The sequence below is a fragment of the Oncorhynchus gorbuscha genome, linkage group LG11 (genome assembly GCF_021184085.1).
Source record: "Oncorhynchus gorbuscha isolate QuinsamMale2020 ecotype Even-year linkage group LG11, OgorEven_v1.0, whole genome shotgun sequence".
NCBI lineage: Eukaryota > Metazoa > Chordata > Actinopteri > Salmoniformes > Salmonidae > Oncorhynchus > Oncorhynchus gorbuscha.
In genome coordinates, this window is record NC_060183.1 from 61,308,573 (window position 1) to 61,333,436 (window position 24,864).

Here is a 24,864-nt window from a genome sequence, read left to right on the forward strand (position 1 = left end):
ACAGAGCCTTCAGTGACTAAGGAACTGTCTCCAGGGCAGGTTCAGTGGAGGGGAATGGCTCCTTGAACCTGAGCCAGAACAACTGTTAGCCTCCCTGTCATCCCTGTCTGTACCGGACATTGTTAAAAAAAACAATGGCACCTGGGCCATGCAGGGATCCTAGCTGACATGGTGCTTTTGGTGGAGCAGCAGGAAACTATACGGCAGGCAACAGTTGGACAGCGCACCAACACCAACTGGCACATCATGAGGAGAGGGAGATTGACGGCCAGCAGTTATGGAGCAGTGGTTAGGGCCATGCACGTTACTCCATCGCTGCTAAAATTGGTCCTCAGATCCCAGTCGTTGGATGGGGTGTTCTCTGTAAAAATGGAGGACAGATAATGAAGAGGAGGGCATCAAGGCATTCAAAATGGTTACGGGATGGCTGTTCATGAGTCAGGGCTTAGGGCCACGGGGTCTGGGATCCTGGCTGCTTCACCGGATGGTCACAGCAGTGGAGGTCAAGGTGTCCCGATGGTGTAAGAGGCAGTCGAAGGATTTCTATTTCAAGGAGGGAGGGTCTTACCGCCTTCGTGAAGACCATCCTTACTGGCACCAGGTCCAAAGTCAGCTCCACATCACTGGAAGGGACATCTGCTTCTTCATTGTGTGGACCACCAAAGCCTCCATCACCATCCAGCGTGACGGCCTCTGACAGACTCATATTGCTCTTCCTGTAAGTACCTGTTTTCAGGGACGCTAATGGTCCAAAAATATTCCACATTGTTCATACACACACACTAGGCTCCCAGAATAGGTTATATTACATATTAGTGGTGTTTAAAGCAGCCAACTAAAGTAATGTATTTAACTTTATCATGGGCACAGTGGGAATTTATATCTGCGATGTTCAAATGATTTCTTACTGGCTGAAGGCCCCAGCCTGTACCTGACATTGTTGAAAAACAAGTGAACAATGAATAAGGATCATGTACAAACAATAGGCTCCTAGAATAGGTTATATTACATTAAAGTTTTGCTCAAAGCCACCAACTAAAGTCATATAGTTAAGGTAAGTTCATTAAATCACTAAGGCTGGTCTGTGTGCATCTTCTCACAGTTTCATTCAGTAGTACAACACAATTCACATTGCATCTTATCATGGGCACAGTGGGAATTTATAAATGTGATGTTTAAATTATGTTTTACCTTGCATGTCACGCCTCATGTCTAAAACATAGGGAGAAGGGGACATTAAGTAAAAATGTTGATGCATCTACAAATTCAATGTTTTACACAATATTGTATCATATTTGATGAGTTACTGACCTGTCCGTCCATAGGCTCGGTGTACTGTACTCTCCACAACTGGACGCTTGCGCTCGGATGACACTCCGCACAGGATGTCCATGCACAGGATGTCCATGCACCGGATGGTCTGAGGGATGCAGGTTTGCCATGTCTGTGACTTTCCAATTAAAATTGGACTACTTGGAAAACTATGTGGCAGGTGAAAATGTATTGTTCACGGGTTGAGGGCATTTTGGGCTACTTCTAAATTGCAACACAATTAAAAATATATATTTCACTCTGACCTGCTGCTGCTGTCTATCAGGTAGAGATGCAGAATTGTGCACGGGTCAGCTGTTTGTTCACCTGCACCTGCCAGCAAATCCAAACAGGAAGTGAGAAATCTGAGTTTGGTCGATTTTCAACCCAAGCCCTATTGAATTCACAGTGGGATATGAATGAAGTTGCACTTCTAAGGGCTTCCACTAGATGTCAACCGTCTTTAGAAACTTGAATGAGGCTTCTACTGTGTTGTGGGCTTGAATAAGAGCTGAATGAGTCAGGTTACTGGCAGAGAGCCATTTCCTGGTCATGCGCATTCCACATGATATTGACCTGCGTTCCATTGCTTCTCTAGACACAAAGGAATTCTCCGGTTGGAACTTTACTTTGAATATGTATGATAACAACACCCTAAAGATTGATTTTTATTTAGTTTGACAAGTTTCTTCGACCTGTAATATAACTTTTTGAAGTTTTTGTCCGACGTTCGGCTGGACCTGCACGAGCGTTTGGATATGTGTACCTAACGCACTAACAAAAGTAGCTACTTGGATATAAATAATGGACATTATCGAACAAATCAAGCATTTATTGTAGAACTAGGACTCCTGGGAGTGCATTCTGATGAAGATCATCAAAGGTAAGGGAATATTTAAAATGTGATTTCTGGTTTCTGTTGGCTCCAACATGGCAGAAAATTGTATTTATTTTGCCTTCTCAGTGCCTTCTCAGATTATTGCATGGTTTGCATTTTTTGGTTAAAAAAAAAGAAATCTGACACAGCGGTTGCATTAAGGAGAGGTATATCTATAATTCCATGTGTATAACTTGTATTATCATCTACCTTTATGATGAATATTTCTGTTGAATCGATGTGGCTATGCAAAATCACTGGATGTTTTTGGAGCTAGTGAACATATCGCGCCAATGTAAATTCCGATTAGTTTATATAAATATGAACTTTATCAAACAAAACATACATGTATTGTGTAACATGAAGTCCTATGAGTGTCATTTCATGAAGATCATCAAAGGTTAGTGATTAATTTTATCTCTATTTGTGCTTTTTGTGACTCCTCTCTTTGGCTGGAAAAATGGCTGTGTTTTTCTGTGGCTTGCTGGTGACCTAACATAATCATTTGTGGTGCTTTCACTGTAAAGCCTATTTGAAATCGGACACTGTGGTGGGATTAACAACAAGATTACCTTTAAAACGGTATAAGATACATGTATGTTTGAGGAATGTTCATTATTAGATTTCTGTTTGGCGCACTGCACTTTCACTTGCTGTTGCCATCCCGTTAACGTGATTGCAGCCCTAAGAAGTTTTTAAGCAGTTCAGTTTCGTAGGGTGTGTCATATCCACCTCTACTTACTTCTTATTTGGAGTTCAATGGAACATTTTAAGTTTCAGGCATCTCCACCATGGCACAGTTGCAGAATATTCTCACTGAGGTGCATCTTGTGGGCTCATTGTTTTTTCCATACAAACCACATAAACTGTTTTGTTCTACGAATGCATCTGTTGTACATGACTCAAATGACCTGTGAAGTCAGTTAGACATGTCAGTCCCTTTCAGACAAACCCTCAACCACTGCTGTTCCTCCTTAGTGATCTCACGGCTCAGAGGGTTTTAACTTTCCTCTTGAGAATCTGAAGTATAGTCGTATATAGTTCATCGCAAGACTTCACGTCTTTCGGGCAAATAGTACACTAGACTGTCCTGATCATCTAGTTGAGCATTGCAGGAAAATCCTCCATCCTAGCAGGAAGGTCCCATCCACATAGTGAATACTCATATGGTTTTTCAGCTAAGCATTCTTAGGGAAACATTTGCCGCAAGTGGTGTTCTCTGTGTTCCAAGTAAATGGAGTGAGTCAACTCGTTGTCTAGTAAGAGAGGCTTGCCTACATAATGTTGAGTTAGTAGCCTAGTTGTGGTTCACTTTCACTAGAAGGACCTTGTTATTCCCACCAGGTGTTTCTTCAGGCTGTTGAGGATGGGCTCAACATTTTCCCACACAAACGGTTTTGTGCCACTGAGTGCATCTGTTGAACATGACTCATCAAGTGACTGACTTACTTGACTTAAGCTCATGGCTCTTATAAGTGGCATAGGCCAGTTGAGGCTCTTCTCAGTCATTTCTGCCTGTATATCTCTCCATGTGTTTCCAGGTCTCCCTCTGTTCCCTATGGTGCAAGGGACCTTACCATTGAAGAGGCATTGAAGTTGAAGGATTTCTATATCCTGGATGAGGGAGGGTCTTAGCAGGTCCATGATGCCCATCACATTGCTTTCCTGTCTATCTTTAAGGTTTGATGTGTTAACTGGATGGTCATTGACATTACTGACGTACAAATTGCTACTCCAAGTCAGAAGTACAGTTGAAGTAGGAAGTTTACATACACTTAGGTTGGAGTTATTAAAACTTGTTTATCAACCACTTCACAAATTTCTTGATAACAAACTATAGTTTTGGCAAGTTGGTTAGGACCTCTTCATGACACAAGTAATTTTTCCAACAATTGTTTAAAGACAGATTATTTCACTTATAATTCACTGTATCACAATTCCAGTGGGTGAGAAGGTTACATACACTAAGTTGACTGTGCATTTAAACAGCTTGGAAAATTCCAGAAAATGATGTCATGGCTTTAGACGCTTTTGATAGGCTAATTGACATCATTTGAGTCAATTGGAGGTTTACCTGTGGATGTATTTCAAGGCCTACCTTCATACTCAGTGCCTCTTTGCTTGACATCATGGGAAAATCAAAAAGAATCAGCCAAGACCTCAGAAAAACAATTGTAGACCTCCACAAGTCTGGTTCATCCTTGGGAGCAATTTCCAAACGCCTGAAGGTACCACGTTCATCTGTACAAACAATAGTACCCAAGTATAAACACCATGGGACCATGCAGCCATCATACCGCTCAGGAAGGAGACGCATTCTGTCTCCTAGAAATGAACGTACTTTGGTGCGAAAAGTGCAAATCAATCCCAGAACAACAGCAAAGGACCTTGTGAAGATGCTGGAGGAAACAGGTGCAAAAGTATCTACATCCACAGTAAAACCAGCTCCTATATCGACATAACCTGAAAGGCCGCTCAGCAAGGAAAAAGCCACTACTCCAAATCCGCCATAAAAAAGCCAGACTACGGTTTGCAACTGCACATGGGGACAAAGATCATACTTTTTGGAGAAATGTCCTCTGGTCTGATGAAATAGAAATAGAAGCCTTTGGCCATAATGACCATTGTTATGTTTGGAGGTGAAAGGGGAGGCTTGCAAGCCGAAAAACACCATCCCACCCGTGAAGCACGGGGGTGGCAGCATCATGTTGTGAGGGTGCTTTAATGCAGGAGGGACTAGTGCGCTTCACAAAATAGATGGCATCATGAGGTAGGAAAATGATGTGGATATATTGAAGCAAAATCTCAAGACTTCAGTCAGGAAGTTAAAGCTTGGTCGCAAATGGGTCTTTCAAATGGACAATGACCCCAAGCATACTTCCAAAGTTGTGGCAAAATGGCTTAAGAACAACAAAGTCAAGGTATTGGAGTGGCCATCACAAAGCCCTGACCTCAATCCCATAGAAAAATATGTAGGCAGAACTGAAAAAGCTTGTGCGAGCAAGGAGGTCTACAAACCTGATTCAGTTACACCAGCTCTGTCAGGAGGAATGGGCCAAAATTCACCCAACTTATTGTGGGAAGCTTGTGGAAAGCTTCCTGAAGTGTTTGACCCAAGTTAAACAATTTAAAGGCAATGCTACCAAATACTTATTGAGTGTATGTAAACTTCTGATCCACTGGGAATGTGATGAAAGAAATTAAAGCTGAAATAAATCCTTCTCTCTGATATTATTTTGACATTTCACATTCTTAAAATTAAGCGGTGATCCTAACTGTGTCGGACAACATTGAATATATAAAAACAACATTGAAACAACAACCATACACATATACAAGATAATGGGATCAGTACTTTTCTATACTTTGCATATGAGGACTAGTACAGTTTTTCCATAAACTTTTAATTGATACCTTGGGATTTTATCACTGGGAAGGATCATGAAAATTAAGACTGTGTGAATGCATATAGCTTTAAGACAGTGGTTCACAGCCAGGTACATGTACGGGACCCCTGAGGATACTTGGCCTATCCACAGGGGGTACTGGTAAAACATGCACATGAGGTAATACTTCAGGGGTGCTCCAGGCAGAGCACAATTCAATTGGTGTTACAGTAACAGAAAAAAATGTTGGGAACTACTGCTTTATAACAGACCACTCCTAAAAAGTAAATACTGTGATATTGAAAATTTGTCTCTTGATGTCTTAACAATACATGTAAAAGCTCTGAATGTGAATATGTCATTCTCATCAATGACAACCTTCTAGCACTGTTATCACTTATCTAAGTCTGATAACCAGGGTAATCTGGTTAATTATTATATCATTGATTTACATTTACATTTAAGTCATTTAGTAGAATGTTGACACCTGTACAGAACACATTGTATTGCTAAAATGCTCAAACTTGACTTAATAGCTACAATCACAGACACAGGATACATTTTATTTCTAATGCTGGCCCTAACCAAACCGGTAAGTTGCCCCTCACTATATACCCGTCGCACGACCCACTGGCTGATGCTTATCTATATTTGAAGTGCTTCTAAAATCTGCAATAGGAAAAATTATCGGTGAAAAAACGATTGAAACCATTTCCGTGTTTGACCGCTAGGCTTTATGGGCATTATGACGGATCCTCTGTGGGGTTCTATGGTGAAAATGAATGGTGTTTTGAAGTGATTTTGGATAAACGCAGAAAATAAGGTATGTGGCAAAAACAGGCTTGGAAGACCTAAAACGTTTTGTTTTACGAGATAATCTGCATCAGCTAACGTCAGTTTTTGTGAATTCTGAAGAATGTATGTAATAAAGAAAGCACATAGGCTTTATAATTCATAAAGGTTATGTTAACTGACTGCTATTGTTTTATAGAACAAAACGTATAAGGTCTCCTAAGCCTGTGTTAACCTCAGACCTTTATTCGTTTATTCGAAAACACTATTCTTTGCCCATTAATTTTCTCCATAGGGATAGCTGAACGAACCAGAGGTATCTCATTTCCGGGGTTTAGGACTACAAACTGGAACGCTCTATACAAAGATGGTTTAGTATAAAGACGTATAGAAACTGCTTCTCCAATAGAAATCCCCGATCACGCTTGTAGGCGACCTTGGCTAAACTCATGCGCAGAAACACGTAATCGGGTCTAACCGTCGTCTCGCGTCGAATTGCGCATGTGCAAGCCGTAAAATCAAAGCACTCCTTCGATATACAGTTGTTTTTGACGAAAATGTAAACGTGTCAGTTTGTAATTTTCACAAGGCTGAAGTAATGGCATGTTCAGCTACTTATTACATTGGATCGAATCTAGGTAGTGCCTTTAGATTTCAAGAAAATGTACAACTAAGGAATCATTTTTGACTTCTCTCATTGTCTTCTAAAACCCCTAACCCAGGGCCTGCTTGGTCTGTTTCGCAAGTGATCTCGCAAGTCTCGCTTAGTTGCGCCTCTGGGTTTAGAAACTCTCCATGCTCTACGCCACGCTCTGTCAACGTAAGCACTTACACGTTCGCCGCCATTGCAAGCAAAACGAGTGCACAGATGACGAACAACACACAACACTTCACAACATGCGATTTGGCTCGCTTGTTTGAACCAGAAATTAACCGATAACTTTACCTGAATGTGTTTCAACAAAAGTTCCAGCTTCAGCAGATAACATGTCGGCTTTTATTGTAAGTATGTCGATTGATCATTCACATTTCTAAAGCGTCTCAAGTCTAGTCTTGAAGGCCACATGATGGATGGACAGTCTTTATCTAGCTAAAACGTTAGCTAGCTAGCTGGAACTGCTACACACATCCAAACTAGCGCCTGTAAAGTTGTTGATTAGCAAGCTATGTAAAGTGTCAACAAGCAGTAGAAACAAAAACAAAGCCGTTCCCCGCCCCAGTTTCGATAACAAAAACTGAGGGATGGGTCTAGATAAATGTAACCATTCTCAAATGCACAGACAGCTATGAATGCAAGGACTGACGATCCATGATGATATCAAAATGATCGTTTTGGCATTGTTTTGGGGCTACATGACTATTTGTTTACAAACATTGTAGTAAAAAAGCTTATTTTGAGTTATGATGGGGAACGAAAGTTAAACTAAGCTCATGAGGCATTTCCAAGTTATGTTCTGCAGGAATCAACGGGTACATATCATTAATTTATGTCGAAAGATGGATGTAACAACTGCTGATTGCTCCTTTTAATGTCCAAACAAATGCCCTTAAGTAGTCTGCACTGTAGCTAGATAGATAATTATGTTATGTTCAAATGGCTACATAAAATGGTGTGGAAACTTGACGTGAGGCCTGGGGGGGATATGCTCAGTAGTTTATTTCATGCATGGGTTGACCTTCAGTCTAAGGCACCTATTTACCACTAGTTGAAAGCAAATAATCTTCTAGCAGAAATGTATAAACAACTAGAGCACCTAATGGAACATTTATTGTTGTCATTCAGCTCAGTATGTAACTAATGATTAAAATAATATAGCTACTAACTACAGTAAATATGTTGTTAAAATGAAAATTGTATGAGGATTAACTTGCAAAAGTTATCCTCAGTCTACCTAAATCTCATTGCCTTGCTGTTTCAGGCCCACCCTTCGGTGCGGATCAGGGGCACAGAGCACACCTACAACCCAGTGTTGTGTCAGGACGACAACTGCTCAGGCAAGGACAAGGGCACTCATATGCACTGTCCTCTCTGCACTGTGGTCGAGGCCTATCATGACCCTCTTATCCTACGGGCTCATTACCGCATTAAACATGTTGACAAGGGCATCGACTTTGCTGGTGAGAGGCTTTTCAACACGTATACATAAAAGTACACATCAGATGCTAGATTCAGTTGTAGTGTGACTTTGCCAAAAGGTTTCAGTGAGAGATCTTTCACTCAAATCAGTTAAATGTTTAAAGAAATAATCCTCTAGAATAAAAAGAAACGAGGTGCTGGCTAGCAGAGTGTAAAACTTGAAAATAAAAGAGAGCCGCACACTCTAGGAGCTCAGATGCAAACATTTAATTACCAACGTTTCGACAGCCAAGCTGTTTTCATCAGGCGGGCTCTTTTATTGATTGCTGGAAAATACATGGGACATACAACTTTACAGCAAGCTTTTTGTCTTCCCTTCAGGCCTAAAAGTGCTTCGATGCTGCAACCACTGTGAGATCGTGGGCACCATCAAAGGGGAGAAGAGGTTCAAGGGGGCACACTGGCACTGCTACCGCTGCCGAAACGGCTTCAACCGCCGAGACGAGGCCATCAAACACTATAAGACCCACTTCCGGAACCCCCACACCACCTTCCAGATACAGGTCACACAGGTACTACCACCAAACTACTGTCATAGAACATACATTCACCATTGAACACTGTGAGTATGAAGAGTAAACAGACAGGGCACTTATTCTCCATATATACAAAAATAGAGTAGGAGTGCTGATCTAGGATGAATTTTAGCCTTTTAAATCATAGTCAATAAGAGTCCTGAATTCTAATACTTGATTAGCTCGCCCACTCTGAGAATCTTTGTGATTGCTGACCAAGACAGATCTCTCACAATCCCTTCCTTGTGCATTCAGGAGGTGAACAGCCGACAGTATTATGACCAGAGTCCGGAGGCCCACCCTAAAGCCTATGGAGGGCTGGAAGTGTGTACGGGCTCTGGGGTGGAGGGCGGAGACATGGGGACTATCATGGCGCAGCCAATCCTCAACACAGCCAACACGGAGACTCTGCTCACTGTGGAACCCAAGGTTTCATATATGTCTCATGATTTGTGGTGGGTAAATGTGGATAGTAGGGATGTAACAATTCACCGATACGCATCTGTCCCACATTCAAATGTTTAAGTTATTAGTGCATAGGTTCTAGGACCCCAAACCGTTCCAAATGTAGCACGCATCGGTCAGAAAATCTATTAAAACGTTACAAATCGCTGGTTCACAAAAATGTTGGGCCTCAAATTACTTTCTACCTTCCAAAAATACCTAATCTTTTGTGACAACTGTGTCCTCTCCTTCAGTGTCGAGCTAATAAGCATGTCATTAATCTACAAGTATTTTTGCATGCCGAACAACCCCAGGCAATATTAGTAGCCTAGTCAAATTGTGTGCTGCTTCGTGCGCTGACAAACCAGAGGTAGACCTATTGCTGATTAATGCACATCACCTTCAGCATTCAAATGTTTGCATTGTCAAATGTGCTGTTAAATTGTTTTACCGGAATAAAAGTATCCTAAGCTACTACCAGAGAGACAGCTCTCATCTGGCTATACATGCTGAATGGGGCTTACATTGGATTAATTTAGATTTCAGGTTCACCATCAGCAAACATTTTACTTGAAACAGTGTATATGTTACTTTTTAGATGTAAAGTTGATCATTTCAATACGAGGACAACAATCACTTTTGCTACCCGCACGCACTGCATGGGCGAAGCAAGAGAAGCTCACTCAGTCTGTCAACTTGTAAATGGTCTAAACCATTCGATTATGAGACGGGTGAAATCCAAAGTTGTGCTATATATTCGTTGGCTATGTCATAGCATAATTGTGTAGGTGTAAATATTGATAAATTAAAACTCAACTTTTAATCTGCAAAAGTTATTAATGAATTAGTGAGAGATGGTGATTTCAGATCAGGTGTGGGGGGACACAGATCAAGCTCATGTGCACCATCAGCAGCAGATTTTAATTTAGAAATTAAAATGAATGTGTTTTTGCAACATATCAGTGCATAGAATTTTAGCGCATCAAACCGAATCATTTCAAACTAAAACGTATCGTTCCTGTATCAGCGTCTATCTATAAAATTGTCTTGAAAGGGATAGATGCACATCCCAAGTAGAGAGGGTTGTGGTGGGTTGATATTGTGTATGTGTATATGTCATGTTGTATTGTGTGATCTGTACGACATGCCTTGTTGCTTGTGCTATCAAAGTTTATATCTGGGTCGCTGAATCTTCTATAGCGGTAGTGACACCAGTGTTAAAAAGGTTCATCTCAAGGCCATCACAGGAGGTGCATATGTCAAGTAACTTGTGTCTGGTCATTGTATGGTGATTGGTGCCTGCTCTGGTTGAAGGACAGCAGCGTGAACAACGGGATCCTAGTGGCGGCCGAAGAGGAGGTGGGGCCTTCCCAGCATACCCTGGACCAAACCCAGACGCTGGTTCTCATGGACCCAGATGGACAGGGAGGCAACCTGATTTACGAGGAGGCGGCCAGTATTATCTCTGAACAGGTGTCTCCATTGAGTTATCTTGCTAATACTGTGCTTTAGTAAGTTCTCACATCCAATGTTTTTCTTACCAATATTAATTACAACCCTCATCAGTCTACATACTTTTATGCAAGCAGCCTGCATGCCCTAATGCTAACCTCTGTTACCCCTCTACCCACTCATGTCATGATACTAACCTTGGTGTACCTGTGGTTGTCTATTCCAGGGCGGGGAGAGTCTGGAGCAGGCCCTACATATAGAGAAGCATCTGCTGGAGCTCCACCAGCAAAATGTGACCTTGCGGCAGGAGAAGGACGCCATGGAGAAGAGGCTAAGGGCAGAGATCCACAGACTTAACGAACAGGTACACTAACAGCAGACTTGTGAGCTGAGATACAGACTCAAAGACCAAGTACACTGACCAGCACACAGTATGTAACCTCCAAAGAAAGGTTGTCAAAACAAGATAGCTTTTTTGTGTAGGCTAGGATGCTTTGTATGGTGAACTTTGTGTGAAGGATAGATATTAGATCATTTTTAACATGTTTAGTGGCAGCAGGGGAGGCAAGGCAAGGAGACCGAGGGCAGAGATACAGCATCTCAAAGACCACCAGGTACAAAAAAAACTTAACGTGATGTCTTTTTGTGAAAGATAAACTTATTTGTATGATGAACTTGTCATCATTTGTGTCTGTGTGAAGAATAGATGTGTTCATTTTTAACATGTTTAGTGGCAGGAGAGGCCGATTGGAGAGGTGGATGGAGGTAGAGATGCCGAGATTCTTTGACCTCGTTCAGGAACAGGTATTTTTGGCACCCAGAAGCAAACCTTGCGTGTGCGTGCACTGGCTGGCCAGAGACCTGAGGGTAGACACTGACAGAAGGCTGAAGGCAGAGATGCTTACAATTATAGACTCCAGGCACACAATGTTAGTAAATGGCAAAACACCCATGGTTTTCAACACTCCCCCTTTCCTGGCTTTGCACTGATGTTTACGAGTGTTTAACTGGGGCAAAAAGTGTGGAAATTAAGAGTTGTGAGTCACTCAATAAATGCAGCAAAACACTCGTGTGAAAGATGGATTTCAAAATCGTTATAGCCAGAATCATTCAGCAATTGACCAGGGAAAGGATACGCAATCTCGATCAGCAGGCACACTGACCACGGTATGGAGCAGCAGACATGGTTAACTTATCAGGATAACTTTAATTGTTTTGGCGGAGGAAACTGATTTGTATGTGGATCTTCTAAAAATGTCTATTTGTGTGAAGGATAGATGGGAGTTAAAGCACTTACCTTATGTCTCTTCTAGTAAGTCCTCCACCTTTTCTGTGTTTGACATTCTTGGTGGAATGGAAAACAGACCATTCTGATATGGCCATGTTGTCTCCCCTGTCCTGAGGTGCCCCCAGGTGGCCAGTGTGGTGCAGGCCAACATCAAGATGTTTGAGGAGCTAAAGCTATACCGCTCTGCAGAGAACAGCCAGCAGAGAATCGATCAGCTGGTGAGTGGATGCCTGTAACTGCTACTGTAGTGATGATCCTAAGTGATTGTTAAATGGGGGTTAGAACTGAATTTTTTTTTTCAATTTTTTCGTTCTGAACAGAACCCCCCCCCCCCCCAAAAAAAAAATTTGTTCTGTTCCTCTGTTCCGACCAGCAAAATAAACCAAAAAAGTACAGTTTTATATCATTCCCTTTTCAACCTATGAAATCATTTTTTTTTTAATATTTAGCTCATTAAATTACATCACCGATCAGTGCGGATAGAGCAGGCAAGCTAGTTGTTTACATGCATGATGGACAGACTAGTGTAGCCTATGGCACACGATGCAACTGAAATGTTGCGGTTGGGGAGAGATCGAGAGTGGGTTAAGGAGGAGGCTTAAAGTGCTGGGCATCTTATCACATGCATTATCTGACTTGGCTCCACATAATTATACTTACTTATACTTCTATGAAGGAACTTTAATGTCCTTTGAGCTAGCTAGCAAGCTAACAAGCTTGTGTGTGCAGAGCGGTACCAGAATTAAAGACATGTCTTACCTTTTTGTTGTTAAATACAACGTGATAGGCCTATGGTATCCTTATCTAGCATTGGAAAAGTTAATCCATTCTTTAGCTAATAAAAAAATCATTCTGCCTATCTTCTGAATCACGATTGTAACGTCAGTATAGTAGCCTATGCTCCGTAGGGGCAGGTAGCCTAAACACATACACACTGGCAAAGATTCTCAGTTTGCAGGCAGACACTGGAAAAGTTTCTGAGTGACAGAGTGAGGGTTTGCATAGGTTTTTTGTTGTGTTTTTTTGTGGGACTAGAAAAAATGACTGGAACGTAAAATAATGTTCTTAACCAGTTCCCATGCTTTTAAAATAACAGGTCTGTTCCTGAACAGTATGGATCACTTTTGTTTCTGTTCCTTGAAAATGTTCAATATTTTCTGGTTTTCGGTTCTGTTTCTAGTAGGGCTGACCCCATTTAGTCAACTGGTTGATTGTTTGGTCGATAGGCTGTTGGTCGACCGAGATTTCTTTAGTCGAGCAGTAGCAAAAAAAAAATATAGATCTATCATGGTGTACAAGACACCTGTCTAATTCGTGCTGAGTGGACTGATCCATTGTGGGTATGCACAGTCCATCAGTCTAAGACACGTGCTACTGAAATTGTATATGGTTATATTACATAAGAACAATGGTGCAACACTAATAAAAATTATATTATTTAAAAACAAATGCGCTTTCTCCCTCGTTGGATAGCGGTCGCTGTCCCTGCTTCTGAAACACATTAGTGTGCTGTTGAATTGGCGCCTTTTCCTAGACTAAATTATAGGTGGGCTATGTACAGGTGCAGTAATCTGTGAGCTGCTCTGACAGTTGGTGCAATGCCACGGAGGCATCAGCTGAATGAGGAGATGAGAAAACAGCCCTTGCCTTGTTATCTAAGAAAAGTGTGGAGAGGGGAAGCCCAAACTTAATTAGGTATATAATCAATAGCCTAACTGTTCAATGTGCCTGGCTTTATAAAACCGCAATATATCTACAGAAATGAGACCGTGTTTATTTAATAGCCTACTGATTTCGCCTCAAGCAATGACATGTCAAGTAAGCAATTTCACAATTGGGCTGTTTTTAATCTTTGCTTTACTGTAATAAAGGCTTTACACTTTTTGTCATTGGAACAGCCTCTGGTATTATTTCAAATTTGTTTACAGTGTTCCAAATTGTCTGAAAAATAGTATTTATTATAATAATAATGCTCCTTTTTCTTGATCTTCTTATTAGAATAATAAATGTCATTAGTAGGCTTAGTATAGCAGCCTTGTATAACCACCATTGAGCTGTAGGCCTCAGAGCACATCCTGTTTAGTCTTAATACTGTAACTTAGGCCTGTATGTCAATATATAGGCTACTGTATCAATCAACCATTCATTTGTTCATGTCATCACACAGCATATGAGTCATTCATGATTTGAAATGCAATCAAGCATTTTAGTTTTAAAATAAAGCGAGCCCTGAATAATTAGCTTAAGCAATAAATAAACCGTTCCATTTCAGAAATTGCATTCACAAATTAGTGCGAATGTTTTTAGTCTTTGCTGTAATAAAGACTTAACCATTTTTTTTACAACAGGCTCTGGTACTCTTATACTTTATTTAGTGTTAACATTGTTCCAAACGGTCAGAAATTATATTGCAATCTATACAGCACCTGTTTGGCACACATAATATGCACTCAGCACTTTCTCCTTACCTTATTTGTCTTGATCTCTAGTATTTTCCACAACTAGTCACATTAATTCTACACATCTGACATTTCCTTTAACTCCTGAGCAATCTGTAAATATTCCCCCGTTTTGGTTTATTTGTCACATCCTCTGCATTCATTTTGCTGTTGCATGTGTTACGGTTTTGAGATTTAAAAATATATACTTTTTTTTTTTTTTTGGGGGGGGGGGAGAGATCAGCTTTAATATTGTAGCTTCCATCAATGTAATGTCTGCATCACTTCAAATCCCAATATATTTATTTTTGCAAATATACATACATATACACATACAGTACCAGTCAAAAGTTTGGACACCTACTCATTCTAGTATATTTTTTATTTTTTACTAATAACACATGGAATCATGTAGTAACCAATAAAGTGTTAAACAAATCAATTCATCAAAGTTGCCACCCTTTGCCTTGATGACAGCTTTGCACACTATTGGCATTCTCTCAACCAACTATGGCCATGAAACACAAGCAATCTACATTAGACTGGTGGAAATCTGTCCTTCGTTATGATGAGTCCAAATGTGAGATTTTTTGTTCCAACTGCCGTGTCTTTGTGAGACACAGGGTAGGTGAACGGATGACCTCCGCATGTGTGGTTCCCACCGTGAAGCATGGAGAAGGTGTGTTTGTGTATGGGGGGGCTTTGCTGGTGACACTGTCCGTGATTTATTTCTGAGGCTGGTAACTCTGAAATAGTAAAAATAAAGAAAAACCCTGGAATTAATAGGTGTCCAAGCTTTTGACTGTATGTGTATATTCCTTTAACTTTCTAACCCCGCCTCCCCTAATTGGAGTGAACTAGTGAACAACAATGCTTAGACCTCTACTTACAGCTTATACATTTTATGGACAGTCTATTTTACAGTAGATCTATTTCATTTTGTTTTTACTCCTGTCCTTCCTCAACCTGTCCCATCTATTTCTGATGTCCATCCGGTTTGATTTCTATTTGCCATATCTTTCAAACTGCTCTTTCACAGAAGTTTCACAAAAATCTATATATGTTTTTTGGACACCGTATGTTTTACATTAGTTATCTAGTTATTAGTCCCAACCTTCAGCTCCATTCTACCCATCTATCTCTTAACACCATCCATATTGGATTTATATTTGACCTATCCTTTTCAACTGTACTGTGATGTTTCAGAAAAGTTCTGAACCTTTGTATTCTCATTGTTTCTACATATTGAAAATAAACATTTTTGCAAAGTATTATTATTAGGGTTGCACATTTTGGGTAATATTCAGAGGTGGAAACTTTCTGTGGGAGTATATGGGAATTACTGGAAATATATGCAAATAAATAATGTTTAAATGTAGATGTTTTGTTGCATTGGATATATTTACCATATCATATGGAGACAAACCTTTTTACCTTATCATAAGTTGACATAACGGCAAGTGATTAAATCCTTCCGATAGAAATTAAAACAATTTAGTCACCAAAGTGAACTTTAATTAATTGAGTTGACTCTTCACATGGGATTATTTCACTGAACAACAAAAGGGAATATTGAATGATCCATCGCATCTCCCAAAAACATTTTCAACATCTGTAAAATTGATAGTCTAGAAACTAAAGCATTGGTTGTCTTCCTCTCAGGCTTCCATGTCTTCTCCCTGGACCTCCTCAATGTCCACCTCTTGAACATCAGACTCTGGGGCCTATTCTTCAGTCACTTTCCAACCTTGTTGAGGATGGCTCGTTGTCAGGCTCAAATTTGCCCGGATGGACACCAATCTTTCAACCCGTGTATTGTTCAGCCTGTTGTGTGCTTTGGTCTGTGTGTGTTCCCAAACAAGGACCAGTTGTACTCTGAGGTGGCTGATGTTGATGGGATTTGGAGGATGATGGAGGCAACAGGGGAAAGAGCCTCAGATCCACAAAGTCCCTTCCACCAGGTGGCTGATGAGATATGTTGGCACAACTGCCATATTGCATCTCCATCCTAAAGCCCTTGCTTGGAACTGTACTTCGCCAGACCATGGCCTCATCCAGGCCAAGGTGGCGAGACCTGTAGTGATGACACCTTAGGCCCTGTTGCTCTCTGCACCAGACAGGATGCTCTTGCCAGCATACTTGGGGTCCTACATGTACGCTGTGGTGTGCAGGGCTTCAGGCAGAAGTCTTCACCCTTTTTGATGTATTTCAGAACTGCAGTTTCCTCTGCTTGGGGCAATAGTGAAGTGGGCAGGACAGTCTGGATTTCTTCTCTTACATCTGCAGGCAGATTCTGAACATCACACAGGATGGCATTGTCTCCCTCAATCCATGTAATGGCTACCATAGGCCCTGTTGGTTTCAGGCTGCTTACCACTTTCCCTCAATACATAATCCAGGAGGATCCTCTTGATGGGACTGTCCATATCGGCAGACTGTGATATGGCCATTTCTTGGAGAGACTCCTTCCCCTCAAGGAGACTGTCAAGCATGGTGAGAACACCACCCCAACAGGTGTTGCTGGGCAGCTTCAATGTGGTTCTCTTATTTTTCTCACTTTGCTTGGTGAGGTAGATTGCTGCTATAACTTCATGACCCTTCACATACCTAACCATTTCCTTGGCTCTCTTGTAGAGTGTATTGTTTTCAGTGGCATGATGTCCTTGAGGAGCAGATTCAATGCATGTGCAGCACAGCCAATGGGTGTGGTGTGAGGGTAGGATTCTTCCACTTTAGACCAAGCAGCCTTTATGTTCACCGCATTGTATGTCACCAGTGCAAATACCTTCTGTGGTCCAAGGTCATTGACTCACTTCAGCTCATCTGCAATGTAGAGACCGGTGAGTCTGTTGTCCCTTGTCTGTGCTCTTGTAGAATACTGGTTGATGGGTGGAGATGTAGTTAATTATTCCTTGCCCACGAACATTCGACCACCCATCAGAGATGATTGCAATAGTCTGCTTTGATTCGCTTGACCTTCACTTTAACTCTGTTGAACTCTGCATCCAGCAAATTAGTAGATAAAACTAGTTGGAGAGGTGTATGCTGGGCGAAGAACATTCAGAAATCTCTTCCAATACACATTGGCTGTGAGCATCAGATTCTGATGATTCTGCATCTTTGTTGCACACTTCACATGATTTGGCACAGTATTTGCAAATGTATACAGCTTTTCCTTCTACATTCGCTGCAGTGAAATGTCTCCACACATCAGATAGTGCCTGTGGAATTTTCCTGTAGAGATTAGGGGGGGAAATGCATCTAGTGGAAGCCATAGGAACTGCAATCTGGGAGGCGGAAATTAGATCTTTCAATAGCATTGCATTGGAAGTCATTCCAAGCTAAAAAAAATAGTAATTCCCGATCTATTTTCCTCCCGTTTTCACCTGCTATATCAGTTCTGTTATACTCAGACATTATTTTAACAGTTTTAGAAACTTCAGTGTTTTCTATCAAATTCTACCAATTATATGCATATCCTACCTTCTGGGCCTGAGTAACAGGCAGTTTACTTTGGGCACGTCAGACAGGCGGAAATTCAGGATACTGCACCGACCCTAGAAAGGTTAATGCTTACATTTTTTTAATGCCATGAATTGACGCCATTAACGCATTTTCTTAGTTTGACCCCCTGAACCATCCATAGTTCAAATTCAAGCCCTGGCAGCTGAAGTGCTAGTTTGACAAACACTTTACTTGCTAGCTACTTGTATGACTGAATAATGGATAGTGATTTGAAATTGAATTGGCCATTTAAAAGCCCCTTAATGCTAGTAAGGGTCTTTTAAATGGCCAATTCAATTTCAAATCACTCCCAGATGGCTCTGTGGATAAAACCAAAGTAATTTGCATCCACTGCAAGGCTGAATTTGTTTATCACCAAAATACGAGTCATCGTTTTCATTTACAAGCTAAACCTACTGTCGACGCCAGCAATACAAGTAAAGTTACTAGTAGCAATGGAGAACATCTTCGGCAGGCTAAGCTAGAAGGGTGTGCACGTGGGAGGCCTGTCGACAAGCAGCAAGCTAACACAAGAAATAGCCAAGTGGATAGCTACAGCTTGCAGGCAAGTCCACATTGTGGAGGACGAAGGCTTGAGGGATAGCATCGAACGACAACGTATGAGTTACCCTCGAAAGCTACCGTTGTTACAAGAATACACAAGCTTGTATGAAAGGGAGAGGACTATGAAAGCGGAGGAGTTGAAACTCAACTCATGGGAGACCACTGGAACTCGGTCAGTAACCACAACTACCTGGGATATTGCTCACCACATCAATGGAAACTGCATTCACACGCTCTGGCTGTAGTGAAGACAGAGGCACTATGCTGAAATGTGCGCCGGGCATTTAGTGGCTCTAGCAAAGCAGTGGAACATTGAAAACAAAAAGTTACCACAGTTTGCATAGACCGTGCACAGAACAAGATTGCAGCTGCCAAACATATGCCTTTTTGAACACCCGCCCTGCATCGCGCACAGTCTCATCAGTGTCCCTACAGAACAGAGGGTTTGGCAAAAAATCGTTGGCCATTTCAAACACAGCCCACCAAATGCTGCAGAGCTAGGACATCAGCAAATGGACTGAAGGAATCACTGGCACACAACAAGATGGAATTCCACTCTGGAATTGGTAACTCGTATCCACAGAAACCAACAACCACTGAGAGATCACCAACAACCAACCGAAAACCATGCCAACCACAGCTGAACTGGAGAAACTGCAGAAGCTGGAGGCACTACTGGAGCCCTGCAGGTACTATTCTTTGTATCACCATTAGTGTTATAATAAGGTGTGTGTGTGTGTGTAACGTGTGCGAGAGAGTCTGGGCATAAGTCTCTCAATTGACAAGTGATTTTGAGTGCTCTTTCACTGCAGATACTTGACTGAACTTCTGGGAGGAGAGATGTGCATTTCCTGCTCAGTGGTGTTGCCTGCTTTGTCATCTGTTTCGGGTGATTGAGAGCTCCAATGATGACCTTGCCTAAATGACAAGATTCATGCTAACATTCACAACTGACCTGGAGAAATGCAAGGAAAACACCAACCTATCATGGCTGAAGCTCGCCACAGCACTTGACCCAAGGTTTAAGGACCTGAAGTACCTTCACTTCAGGTCCTTAAACCTTGGGTCGAGTGCTGAAGGAAGAGAGGCCTGCACAGCAACTGGATAAAGCAACAGAGTTATAGCCACCTTAGAATCTGAGGAGGAATCCATTAAATGTGTGGAGTGTTAGAAAGCAGAGCCCAGTATCAACATGGAGGACTGTCCACTACAGTGGCGGTCACAGCATGCAGGGGCACATCAGGCTGGCCTGCATTGCACGAAGGTACCTGGTAATGCCTGTTACATCAGTTCCTTTTGAGAGGTTGTTTTCACACTCCGGGCATATTGTACACGAGAGCAGCTTTATCATCTGAAAATGTCAGCGGGCTTGTTTGTCTTTGCAATTGGCTCAGTGAAAAGAAATGGAGGAGGATGACTGAAGTGTATGGTCACAGGTTAATGTTCTGAGGGATTCCTGACATTGTTGTATAGGTTTATGTTCTTTGTATCAATTTTCTTTCTTATAGCCAATCCTCCAATCAGTAACTGGGACTCATTTTGTGTGTACTTACCTACCTACTGGGAGCATTAGTAAGTTCCAGGTCTTTTTTATTTAACTTGTTTATGGTGAATATGCCATTAAAAACATTGTGATACTGAAATATCGGCTCTGTCATAACCTCACATGGTCTCTCCTATCATTGCTATGCAGACGACACACAATTAATCTTCTCCTTTCCCACTTCTGATGACCAGGTGGCGAATTGCATCTCTGCATGTCTGGCAGACATATCAGTGTGGATGACGGATCACCACCTCAAGCTGAACTTCGGCAAGACGGAGCTGCTCTTCCTCCCGGGGAAGGACTGCCCGTTCCATGATCTCGCCATCACGGTTGACAACTCCATTGTGTCCTCCTCCCAGAGCGCTAAGAACCTTGGCGTGATCCTGGACAACACCCTGTCGTTCTCAACTAACATCAAGGCGGTGGTCCGTTCCTGTAGGTTCATGCTCTACAACATCCGCAGAGTACGACCCTGCCTCACACAGGAAGCGGCGCAGGTCCTAATCCAGGGCACTTGTCATCTCCCGTCTGGATTACTGCAACTCGCTGTTGGCTGGGCTCCCTGCCTGTGCCATTAAACCCCTACAACTCATCCAGAACGCCGCAGCCCGTCTAGTGTTCAACCTTCCCATGTTCTCTCACGTCACCCCGCTCCTCCGCTCTCTCCACTGGCTTCCAGTTGAAGCTCGCATCCGCTACAAGATCATGGTGCTTGCCTACGGAGCTGTGAGGGGAACGGCACCTCAGTACCTCCAGGCTCTGATCAGGCCCTACACCCAAATAAGGGCACTGCGTTCATCCACCTCTGGCCTGCTCGCCTCCCTACCACTGAGGAAGTACAGTTCCCGTTCAGCCCAGTCAAAACTGTTCGCTGCTCTGTCTCCCCAATGGTGGAACAAACTCCCTCACGACGCCAGGACAGCGGAGTCAATCACCACCTTCCGGAGACACCTGAAACCCCACCTCTTTAAGGAATACCTAGGATAGGATAAAGTAATCCTTCTCACCCCCCCCCCCCCTTAAAATATTTAGATGCACTATTGTAAAGTGGTTGTTCCACTGGATGTCATAAGGTGAATGCACCAATTTGTAAGTCGCTCTGGATAAGAGCGTCTGCTAAATGACTTAAATGTAATGTAAATGTAAATATGTTTGGTTTCAGTCCCTCCCTACATGCCTATAACTCAATACACTGCTTTAAAAAAAAATAGAATAATCTTTATTTAGCACCAAATTTGAGAAAATAAAAACTTTGCAGAATTTAATTAATTAATCGCAGAATTTTAATGCATTCATTATTTTGATCGTTTGACAGGCCTACTAGTAATAATAGTTCTGTGTGAATAGGTCTTTGATCACGTACATGCGATGCATGCATGTGTCATGTAAAAAGAGCAAGGGCTGAGGGAATAGGGAATGTCTTTCCAAAAACAAATGAGGGATTTCGGAAAAATAACTTTTCAGTCAGAGATGGCTGTAATTATGTTGCAGCTTCAGAAACACAGACAGCGCGATAAACACTTTTGATGTTCTGTGGTGGTCGCTGCAGCAGGGAGGAGAGCGAGACAATGGGTGCTAGTCACTGTCACTCCCTGTTTTTATTTTGTTCTTACACAGCACAGCAAGACTGAACCCGGCCCGGCACAATCAAATAAATTGCTGGTCGGACTCCCTCTAGTCATTTGTGTGTTTTGATTATTTAATCAAACCGTGTGCTTAAAGCATCAGACAAGCTCAGTGAATATAGTTGATTTGATTAAAATACATAGGATGTGTCAATACATGAAAAAAGACATGTTAAAAATGTAGACCAACCGATTGGTCAATAGAACAGAAACTCTTGGTCGACCACTTATTCTTTTGGTCCGGGACAGCCCTAGTTTCCTGGACCGGTTCCAACCCCTGTTATTCAATATTCTCAAGATCACATGCCAGATTAAAAACAACATGTAAAGCCTCTTAGAAGAACCTGTTGAAAATCTACAGAGCTATGCATATTCTGTATTGTTAGTAAAAATGACTGGGCTTCAATAGTATTCATGAGCTGGAATGTCAAAGGGCCTTATTGCCCACTGAAGCAAAGTGGTTTCTCGTTTAAAATGCTTCTATACCAATATACATGTAGCTTCCCTGGAGCCATCCTTTTATAAATCTACTGAACATCACTGACAGGCCATTCAGTCGTTAGATGGCATAAAGCCCTATTCGGACAGGATTAGTTTTACTGGGGGAGGTTGGGTAATATAATTAAGTGCACGAGCACAATTCACCACATCTGTCATTTTAGTCCCTTACGAATCTATGTCAGTAATTTTACATGGCAGAAGAGTAAATATTTGACAGAATAACTTGTTTTTTAGTAAACTCCAAAGTCCTCTTGAGAATATTAGTTCCCCTGTAAAAAAAATGATATCCCTGTGTTTTGAGAAATATTTCTGAGTTTGACAGGTGTTGCTCGCGGTTTGAGCAAGTAAACCATAACTGATTCTATAAATTGAACAAAGTGCTGTGGATAGCCTTTATATGAAGGACCTACATGTATCAACTTTCACAGTGAATGCTTTTGTTTGTTTTATGCGAAGGAATTGAACATCGCCAAGTGCATCATAAAAAACAACATTAAAAGCAACATTGCTGTTAACAGATTGCAAAGCAGCATAAAACTGAGCTAAATGTTTGGAAATTACAAGTTCACTTTCTATTCATAGCCTAACAACACATATCAAGTGCAAGTGTGCTGTTTGGCTCACATATGAAGGCTGGGGGGCATTTAGGATGTCTTCTTCTGAAGATTGCTAAAATATCACAATGAATATGTTCACACTTCCTCAATTCAAATATAGTGACAATATAAAAATGGGAACCAAGCTTGAGTTCTTAGTGTAGCCATGTTATCATGTGGACTTGTTGCAATATCTTCACTACTAGAAGAAGAAAACAAATCCAGGCTTCTGTCATAACTTATATATATATATATAATTACAGGGGGCAGTTTGGAAAATGAATTCCGTCTGAATCGTCCTCTTGAATAACAGACATTAGGGTAATAATTACATAATCAACGTTCTCTAGCAATACTAGTTCCGTGCAAATAGGGCTTATGAGACTCTTTGACCACTGATGATGCCTGTCTTTCTGTTTGGCAGGTGAAGAGTCTGGAGATGCAACACCGCACTCTCATCCACACCCAGCTAGCCTCCCTGAGGACAGAGCTTCTACGGCAGGCTGAGAGAACAACGCCCGTCAACGGCCACACAGAGCTCACAGTCAGCCTGGTTGGTGAGATAGCCACTCACCCTGGGGAGATGACCCTCTTTGAGGAGGAACAGACTGAAACAAGGATAGAGAGGGATGAAGAAGCATTGACCATGGTGGTGGTTCAGATGGGCCCTGACCCAGGGGACTTGGTACCAATATCGGGTGATTCATGTTTTGTGGCTGGGAAGAATGAGGAATCATCGGTCCCTGAGCTGAACAGTGTTGACTCTGGGGCAGAGCCCTTCAAGAATGCTACAGAATCCCTTGAAGACAAAGAGGGGGAGGAGAAATCATCAAGGAAGCGCAGCCCCAAAGAGGAACCCAGGGGGGAGAGTGAAGCCAAACTGCAACGCATCTGTTGAGATAATAGATAATGGAGACAGTGGGCTTTATTACTCTCATCTGTTTTTCCCTTTGTCTCTCTCCAGTCTTTTCCTGGCAGTACTTGTGAGTTTCTTTAAGGGGGGTAACTTTCCCACAAGGGGTTCTAATAGGCTGCTGCAGACTGAGCCAGGCAGAGTACAGCAGTGTGGGAAAACCTCAACTGAGAAACCAGTCCCTAATATGGCTGTGAAAGTCAATGCATCCTCCACTCCCTGCAGTGTGTCAGCTGTACATAATGCTACTCCACTAAACCTACTGACTTACTGTTTACCAGTCTGCTCTGTACATTAGCTCTGTTTTAGAAGCTTCATGAAGGATGACAGTCTGCAGTGAATTAGACCTATTCATGGCAAATAACCAATTCATGTTATTTTGTTCTGACGGAAGTTTTTGCAATGTGTTCCAATTTTTTCATAAAGCTTGTTCAACAGTTGGTTCCATTGTTCTACTAAACATTATTTTTTTACAGACTGGAAGTAACTAACCATCTGTCTTGAGGAGACAACCACTTGTCACACTATGCAATTGTAGTTTGTTATACAATGTGTTGCTCATTAACTTGCATAAGATGTATCCAGTACATAGCCTACAAATCATATCGGATACAACAGTACATCTCAAGCCTATGAATTTGCTTTATTTGAGAAAATGACTAAACAAAGCTACTATGTAGTTTATTGCTTACCGGTATTCAGGCATTGTTTTTCACCCCAAAGTTGTAGACAAATGAAAAGCAATCCCTTGTCATGAATTCGTAGTTACTGAATAAAGAAAACAACAATGTGAAGAAATCTTTGTCATTCTGTCAGGGATCTGAATGCATTCAAACCTATACACCACTTGAACATATATTTAAGTGGCTGTATTTGTTTTATACGATGTCTATGCATTTATGAATTTAATGGGGAAGAGGTGGAACTACAATTTGACGTGACACCTGTGTACTACAATACTACCATGAGGGATCT

General features: G+C 41.7%; 1 protein-coding gene across 4 annotated transcripts; it reads left to right on the forward strand.

Moving 5' to 3' along the window:
* Positions 1-6,292: 6,292 nt before the first annotated feature.
* Positions 6,293-24,683, forward strand: zgc:193801 (uncharacterized protein LOC564476 homolog). 4 transcript variants are annotated; one of them, XM_046370355.1, is made up of 8 exons: positions 6,293-6,397; positions 8,286-8,484; positions 8,825-9,015; positions 9,274-9,473; positions 10,782-10,935; positions 11,141-11,278; positions 12,328-12,420; positions 23,401-24,683. In XM_046370355.1, the coding sequence occupies exons 2-8, from the start codon at positions 8,382-8,384 to the stop codon at positions 23,872-23,874; spliced, it is 1,353 nt and encodes a 450-aa protein (XP_046226311.1). In that variant the 5' UTR covers positions 6,293-6,397; positions 8,286-8,381; the 3' UTR covers positions 23,875-24,683. The 4 variants fall into 4 exon arrangements, with proteins under 4 accessions (XP_046226311.1, XP_046226309.1, XP_046226310.1 ...); XM_046370353.1 differs by lacking the exon at positions 6,293-6,397 and adding an exon at positions 6,560-7,368 and having other exon boundaries at positions 10,785-10,935; XM_046370354.1 differs by lacking the exon at positions 6,293-6,397 and adding an exon at positions 6,560-7,368 and having other exon boundaries at positions 9,274-9,447; positions 10,777-10,935.
* The last annotated feature ends 181 nt before the right edge of the window (positions 24,684-24,864 follow it).